This window comes from Gracilinanus agilis, chromosome 5 (genome assembly GCF_016433145.1).
Source record: "Gracilinanus agilis isolate LMUSP501 chromosome 5, AgileGrace, whole genome shotgun sequence".
NCBI lineage: Eukaryota > Metazoa > Chordata > Mammalia > Didelphimorphia > Didelphidae > Gracilinanus > Gracilinanus agilis.
In genome coordinates, this window is record NC_058134.1 from 209,921,127 (window position 1) to 209,929,773 (window position 8,647).

An 8,647-nucleotide genomic window follows, 5' to 3' on the forward strand; every position below is an offset into this window, starting at 1 on the left:
AGTTGTTTTTCTTATATGTTTCCTCTCCTGCAGTTCTTCCTCTGAATGTGGGTAGCATTCTTTACCATAAATCCCTCAGAACTGGTTGATTATGTTTTAACCAATCAAATCATGCATATTCTTACTTTATGCTATTCAGACCTATCATTAATCAAGAAGATAGTTATGGTAGTTGATTACATCAAAGAAGATACAATAATATCAGTTTGGTCCAAATGTTGTTTCAATTATAGTCTTTCATTTTTTACTATTCTTCAAAGGTAAGTTTGTTGTTCTTTCTGCTACAGCAGTGGTTCCCAAACTTTTTTTACCTACTGCCCCCTTTCCAGAAAAAATATTACTTAGCCCCCTGGAAATTAATTTTTTTTTAAATTTTAATAGCAATTAATAGGAAAGATAAATGCACCTGTGGCCATCACCGCTCCCCTGGATCACTGCAGCACCGACTAGGGGGCGATAGCGCCCATTTTGGGAATCACTGTGCTACAGGGTTAATAAGAATGCAGTTCTGGAAGGTGATTCTGTGTTAATTTGTCATTCCCTTGTTTTCCTTGTAACTCACTGTTTTCTTGATCTGTGGGAGTTTAGGAGCAAATCCAGGCCAGGTACATTCTTGCTGGGGAATTTAGAAACTTGCATTAACTCACTAACTGCTGGTTTATTGTAGGGATGATTCTAGGGAAAGTTTCTGTATTGTGGGGGTTTGTTTAGGGGTTTATTTTGGGATAGTGAGTGGTCTGTGACTGTGGTTGTTCTTGCCATGAACCTGTATTGTTTTTCTGTGTCCCCCGGGGTTAAATAAGGATATTGATTTCAATAGTTTCAATAAAAGGGAATGCTAGTGATAAAAGAGTCACATAAGGGAAATTGAGTGAAAATATCCATCCTTTTGACACCTGCTTTGCAGGTTCTAGAACTGATGTGGACTGTGCGAATGTCATGAACTTTGATGGCTTCCTGCAATACAGGAGTGCTCTTGGTCTGCAGGAGAGAGGGGTTGATGTGTTTGCCTCATGAGTAGAGAGTGAATCAGAGACAGTGGATTCTGTTCTGCTCCCATGTCACAGTGATGTCTCCTGCAGTATGAAGGCATGACCACGGTCCCCTGGGATGTGGCCTTGCTCAGGCATTACCACCACTTCCTCTTCCCCACAGCTAGTCATCTTCTCTGGTACTGTATCTGTCTCATAGGAGAGGTCTTGGTTATAACCCTGACAGGGCAGGCGGTTCCGACAGGAGATGGGCAGGAGGGCAAATAGTCGTGGCAACACTGGATAAATTGTCCGAGGGTTTGGGGGTTGGCTCTTTGTTCCACCAGTGAGAAGACTGACAAGCAGTCCCATGATGATGACTGTGGTGGAACTATGTGCACTATACCATAAATAGGACAGGCTATAGAACCGTTGTATTCCTGTGGGCTGGGATACTGTGAAGGGCATCAGTGTGGTCACAGTAGCAATTGTCGTGTTTCTATAAGAGGAGAAGCTAGTGCCATTAGGTGGTGGAACCACTATCTTCGGGGTCATGTTGTTCACCATATTCCCAATGCCAATCCAGAAGGCCATGATGAGTCCAGCCAGAAGACCTAACACTGCACCAGTTGAATTGGCACAAGGAAAGAAAATGCCAAGACAGAATAGTCCAAGCAGAGGTCCCCCAATCATCCCAAAGATGCTTAGCGCTGCCTGCAGCACAGGCCCCATTAAGGAGGAGATGTAGGCCATTCCCAGACATATCAGGCCATAGGCTACAGCAAGGCCTTTGGAAATCAAGATGGCCCGCTCCTCTGAGATTTCAGGGAAGTGGGGCCGGATCAGATCTTCTATGGTGACTGTTGCAAGTGAATTAAAAGCTGAGGAGATTGTGCTGAGAGAACCACTGGAGAGACAGGCAATAAAGAGCCCAGGCAAGCCCGGAAGCCCCTCCAGGATGTCCATCACAAAGTGTAGGACCATCTGGTCAGAGGAGATCTGAGCTTGTTCTGGACTCAGGGGGTGGTCGAGGTAATAGACAAACATGACGAGACCAATGAGGGAGCCAATGCAGAGTATCACCTGCTGGCAGGGGAATACCGCGTAGCAGGAAAGAATAGCAGCCCTTTCTGTGTGGGAGCTGAGGTAGCGCTGCACCTGGGCCTGGTTTACTCCATATAAGGAAAGCCTCATAAATATCCCCCCAATAGCAAGGGTCCAGAAGGTGTGCCGCACAAATGGGTCTGGATTCAGGTCAATCCCAGAGATACGGCCATGCTGTGAAGCCACATCCCAAACACGCCCCAAGCCGCCCACTTTGGCAGCCCCGACAATGACAATGGCTATCTGTCCCAGGAACATGACCAATGTCTGGAACACATCTGTCCAAATGACTGCTTTCAGCCCACCCAGACTAGTATAGATAGTACAGATGATGCCTAGAACCAGCACCGAGCCCCACAGATCAAAGCCTGTCACTGCATTGAGTGCCAAGGCTGGGGCATACAGAACAACACCCATATAGATCACCATTTGAAAGATAAATGTTAGAGTTCCACACAGTCGCACAGTCTTAGTGAATCGAAGTTCCAGGTACTCATAGGCACTGGAGATATTCAGTTGGTAGAAGATGGGTATGAAGATATGGGCTGGCACCAGCAGACCTATTATGAAGGAGCAGCCTATGAACCAGTACTCGGTGCCAAAATGGTAAATCTCCCCAGGGATTCCCAGGATGGCCACAGCTGACTGAAAGGTGGCAAGAAGAGATATTGCCACAGGTAGGGAGCGCATGCTTTGGTTAGCCAACAGGAACTGGCGAACTGTGTTCTGACCTCTGCCTCGATGTGCATAGTACAGCCCGATTGCAAGCGATAACACCAACAACAATATATATACCCCATAGTCCACAAGGGTAAATTCAGGTGAGGGTTTTGCATGATTTGCCATTGAAAGGGCTATGGTGGATGGACTTACCCCCGAATACAAGTCTCTGATGCTCATCCCCTGTACCTGGGTATCCCTTAAAGATTCTCCAATGCTTTCTAGTTGTGAAAAGGCAAAAGATGAATTGCAACTACAGCTTAGTGCCCAAACACTCTCCTCGCTGTTCTCTTCTTCCGTGTGGCATGGTAGAAGCCAAGTTGTCAAAGAAATCAGGGAGTCCTCCTCTGCATAGGCCAGTGCTAAGAAGTCCCCTCCGTCTCTTCCCAGCTCCTCATCATTAACTTTTCTGTGATTAAAGAAAGGACAGATGTGGACATCAAATGATCTTCTCTTGTCCTTTACCTGGCTTCTCCTTTTCTTTTCAGCACAGCTATCTTCCTTTGTATCTCTCCCCCCATTCCACTGAGGGTTGATTCTGATAGAGGATTAAAGATAAGATATCTTCATCCACTATCGAATTCTCTTAACTCTTTTACAAACTCATTTGGTTGTTTACCAACTTATATCATAAATCAATCTTGTTCAAAAGACTTTCAGTCTATGTGTGATTGAAATATGAGACCCTAATAGCTTTCACCAGTCCCTTACTCATATATAGCCTACAGAAAGATGTGAGAATTTAAAATTTGGTTTTATGTTAAACATGAGAATTCTAAAGTAATATTGTGGCCCCCGATTTAAAAATATTACAGCTTAAGTCAAAATTACTTTTAGCAGCTTTATTTACAAAGATGTGGAAAGAGTGAAAGTGGAAAAATGTACAGAAAATACTGCCTAGCTACCAATACCCTGAGTTTAATCCTAATGTCTCCAGATTGCAAATGAGAAATATGAAAGTGAATCTCACCAGAATCCAAAGTCCTAATTAGGAAGCTGAAATCTGAAGAGCCACAAAATGCTGAACAATTCACTAAGAACCTTCAGTACACATGAGGCTAAGACCACCAAGAATCTTACCAGAACTCATGCTGAAGGGAGTGTCCCACCAAAGCGCCAATGAGCAGAAAGGGTCTCCTCACCAAAGAACCACTCCACTCACCACCACAGGGTCCAAGGAAAGAGTCTCCTCCAGTCCAGCTCACTGATGCAGAATGGAATCACTGAGTCCTCTAGCTGGACTTTTTAAAGCAGTTTTTTTCAATATCACTTCTTGTTGCTTCCCCACTTTATGGGAACCAATCACAGTCTTTCAATTTGCCTAGCACTGCCCAAAGGGCAGGGCAGTGGGCTCTGGAGTTGCCACCCTCCAGCAAGTGACTTGTAAACTCTCATACTTAGTGATTGGTAAGGTACTAAGTAGGGGTACTTAAGTTTTTGATTGATTTGATTGATTAAAAGTTGCTGATTGATAGACAAAGAGAGTTTGATTCACTCTTCACAAAGACAGATGTTCTGTCTAGCATATAGAAGATACTGTATTATAGTAGACAGAACAGTGAACTTTAAATCAGAAGACCTGAATTTCAATCCCAACTTTAATACATACTAGACTCTCCATAGGTAAGTCACTTTACACTGCTCAGTTTCCCCATCTGCAAAAGAGAGATTATAATACTTGAAATAACTGCTTTCCTGGGTTATTGTGAAGAAATCTTTAATCATTGCATGAATGTTTTTCTTTGCTTATGGAGTCAAGAATAGTGCTGAATTTCATTTAATCAAGTTCAACAAAAATGTGTTAATCACTTTAATCAACATTATGCAGGCAGATTAAGCTCCAGACTACAGAAAAAGAAAACTGGATTTATGTCCGGTTTTTGACTCATGATGATCATGTAACTTAACCTTTCCATACCAGAGAAAACTCTAAGATTGCCTATTTAGTTGAAGGAAATTTTCAAAATCAGGGAGTTTCCAACACCTGCTCAATAACAAGTCCAAACTAAGAAAAATGTACAAGGCATTGTCCTAGGTACTGGGAAAACACACGCGCGCGCACACACACACACCACACAGTGCGTGCGCATGCACAATTTTGTTATCAAGGTGGCTACTTTCTACATTAAGAACAAACTAATCCTACATAGCTCCCATATAAAGTTTTAGGAACTGTGGGGGTGGAGACAGAATAGAAGAGAAATAGTAGTCCTTGTCCTTAAGAGACCTCACTGTTTTGCTGAGTAATTCCAGGGTAGGGAAAGACAAACAGTACACAGATGAATTCATACAAGATAATTTGAGGTGAAGAGATTAACTGTGGCTGTTGGGAGGGGCTGACACTTTAGATATCCTCCCTCCTCCTCTCTGTCAATCTATGCTACTCAACTTTCTTCATGCAGACTTTGAAAAAGACTCAACTTTCTATTGTTAATTATTTTAAATGAGAATTATTTACCCTGGACACCCCAAAACCAGCACAGTACTGTGAAAAGAATGTTGGGTTTGGAGTCAGAGAATGTGGATTCAAATCCCAATTTAGGCAAATTATTTTACTTCTCTGGGATTCAGTGTTTTGGTTTGTAAAATGTGGGGATTGGACTCAATGACCTCTGAGGTCTCTTTGAACTCTAAATCTATGATCTTAAGAACTTACCTTGATGTCCTGTTTTCTCTACCGGGTACAGTATCCACCAGAGCAGACTTCCAAAATCCATTCCATTTTGGAATTCTCCCATGGGATGGAGCTGTTCTTGTTATGGGGTACAGAACCCCCTCATGTAGTGGGTTACGATGGTGAACCCTGGGTTTGGGAAGGATACCTTTTGCAAGAATGCAAGACTTCAAACTTAGCTTAAAAGTAAAAAGAGAAATTTATTAATTTGGAAAGTAATGTTGAGAATGGCCAGGAGAATAGCAAGGTGGGATAGCAAGGTGGAATAGCAAGGTGGAATAGCATGGTGCAACAGCTAGATGGGGAGCTGTTCCTTGGGGTGGGGGGACAGTGTGGATGGAAAAGTTGTCTCTCCCAGTTATGGCATGAGTGGAACAACCCTAGGGGTTGCTCCCCAAATGCTTCAGTTCAGGGGTTTTTATACTCTTTACAACAGTGAGTACATGACTCTAGTGTGGTACCACTCAGGCATTCAGTGGGGGGGTTTTGGTCTTCCTGAAGACATAGGGGGTAGCCCTCATCTTTTCAGAGGACAGATGGATGTCTGAGATACAACTTGATGATATAAAGGAGGTGTATCTCTCTGTCCAAGGATGATCCAAGAGGATAATCCTCTCAGGGTCTTATAGGAGTTATCAGATGTTTTGGGTTAGGAGTCACAAGGATAGAAGGGAGCAAAGGAATTTCCCTCCTTACAGTTTGCCTGAAACACTTCTATGGTTTTGGGGGTACAATGCCCATGCCATCCTGACTGGTGAGTGAATGAAAAAATCACCTAACCTACCATATACTCTTTACTCTATGTCCTACTATATACTATGACCCCTTACCATATCTATCCACTCCAGATATCTTGCCCTACCACATGTCCTCTTATCTGCTACCATCCTCTTGTAATAATAAAGAGAGCCAGTAATGAATGTTTGACTGTTCATCCTTACACTCTTTCTTGCTCTTGAGAGCAAACAGTGGCCCCTACCACTGCAATAAGTTTACAAACAGAATTGAGAGGCCAAAGTACAAAACAGCAGTTTATTCTTTTTATTCTTTTGCGAAAGAGACATTCTCCATTTTGGATGCTTGAGGAATGTCAAAGTATTGAGTTCAAAGACTCAATTTATAGGGTCTTCTAATCATAGAATCTAAGGGGAAATACTAACTTCTTTCTAGGTTCTTAAAAATATTGGGGTGAAACACTTCTTAAGAAAAAGCCATATTATATCCCACTCACCTGGCAATAGTAATCAAGTGAATGTTGATGTATGTTCTTTCAGGTTTCAGGATTTTGTGTGTCTATGAGTCAGTCTGGGGCTGCAATGGGAGAGGAGGGATGGGAAAGGAACACAAACTGGTCAGTATGGTTTTTTTCTTGGGTTGTATTTAGTTATTACAGTTTTTATAGTCCAATTACCCCACTCTCCTCTTCTAAAGACCCATTTGGTGACTGACCTCCAACCAAAGCTCTTGGGCAGTTCTGCTACTACAACTGCAAGCAACCAGTCCACCTCCCACTGTGGCAACCACCAGGGACTCCATTCTCCTGGGAGTGACCACAGCTGAAGGGGCCAGTTTGACCTCCCTTCTCACCTCTTCCACCTCTGTGGCCCTGGACTGAGCAAGTGGCCAGTTCTCTTTTGTTTTGTTTTGTGCCTCCAAAGTCCCTCCTTAGCAATGAGGCTTGAGTTCCTACCCTTAGGACCTGGTGCCCAAGAAGTTGGAGGTGTCCCTTTCTTCAGGCTCCAGCTGTGGGGCTTGCCAGAGACTCCAGAGCCAAGGCAACTGCCAGCATAACTGTCCCTAGGGCTTCCCCTAGCTGATTCAGATTCTACTGGTATCTTCTGGGCAGTCTAGGCTCAGCAAACAAAGTGAGATTGCCAATCTAGCATTCTGGAGCTGCTTTGTATATTCCCTTTGTTTATTCCATTGCTGACCCTAGGACATAAGGCAGTAGGCCTGAGGCCAGGGAAATTAGAGACCTTTCTTTCTCCCTTCTTGTCCAGATTCATTCTGGATTCCTATTTGTTTGTTGTTTTGGTTTTTTTTTTTTTTTTTTTTTTTTTTTTTTTTTTTTTAACCTTTACCTTCCTTCTTGGAGTCTAAACTGTGTATTGGTTCTAAGGCAGAAGAGTGATAAGGGTAGGCATTGGGGGTCAAGTGACTTGCCCAGGGTCACACAGCGGGGAAGTGTCTGAGGCCAGATTTGAACCTAGGACCTCCCATCTCTAGGCCTGGCTCTCAATCCACTGAGCTACCCAGGTGCCCCCACTCCTATCTGTTTTTGCCATTTTTACTGTTGATTTTGGTTTTTGTGGGAGGTTTAAGAGGGTGAGAAAGCCTCCCCCTACTCTGCCATCTTCCCACAATCTGGTAAATAAATTCAACCACCAGGTCTTTAAAAAAAAATTTTTTTTGAGACCAATCTTCCAGATAAGCAATGGTTTCTGAGGTAACCTAATGTTTTAATTTCCCTTACTGTTTAATCACTCAGAACTACTCCGTTTTGCCTCAGCAACCTTCCAATTGTGATCATTAGTGCAAAGGTAGATTTAGCAGTTCAGCAAAGTAAATAGAATCCAATCACTTGCTAGATGCTGGGGTGGAAAGTAATAACTACAAAGGTGGAAAATCTTAAGTGACAGAGGTACTAGGTGGTCAGCTGTTTCTGGCCAATGAAATAAGACTGGATAATATCTCGTAGGACCTGAAAGAGAACTTAGTACAACTTTGATCAGAAGAAAAATCTGCTAACCAGTTAAACTTTATTAACTTTATAACCAGACATACTTTATCTAGCAACCTTTCATCAGACAGGTATTTTAATTCTTTAAAAATGAGGGGTTTTTACTAGGAAAGTGAGGGATGCTGTGCTTTGGAAGGGAAAGATAAAGAATATTATACAATATCTGAGCAAAAAGAGACTTTTGAAGACCACCTGGTCCATGATCTTTCATTTTATAGATGAAACCATAACTCAAAGAAGCAAGATGACTTATCTAAGCTTTTCTGTTCTTTCCTTTCTTCTCTCTTTCCTCTCTCCTCTATATTTCTTCTCTCTCCTTTCCTTCCTTTCTTCCTTCCCTTCTTCCTCCCTTCCTTATTCTTTCTTTCCTTTTCTTCCTTCCTTCCTTCCTTCCTTCCTTCCTTCCTTCCTTCCTTCCTTCCTTCCTTCCTTCCTTCC

General features: G+C 42.8%; 1 protein-coding gene across 1 annotated transcript in view; it reads right to left on the reverse strand.

The window, feature by feature from the left end:
* Window positions 1-1,061: 1,061 nt before the first annotated feature.
* LOC123250060 (sodium-dependent multivitamin transporter-like) overlaps window positions 1,062-8,647 on the reverse strand; it is an 11,599-nt gene continuing 4,013 nt past the window's right edge. The window contains exons 2-3 of the mRNA XM_044679099.1: window positions 5,452-5,617; window positions 1,062-3,204 (exon numbers count right to left, since the gene is read on the reverse strand). Coding sequence (XP_044535034.1) covers window positions 1,062-3,204; window positions 5,452-5,617 — 2,309 coding nt within the window. The remainder of the gene's footprint in view (window positions 3,205-5,451; window positions 5,618-8,647) is intronic.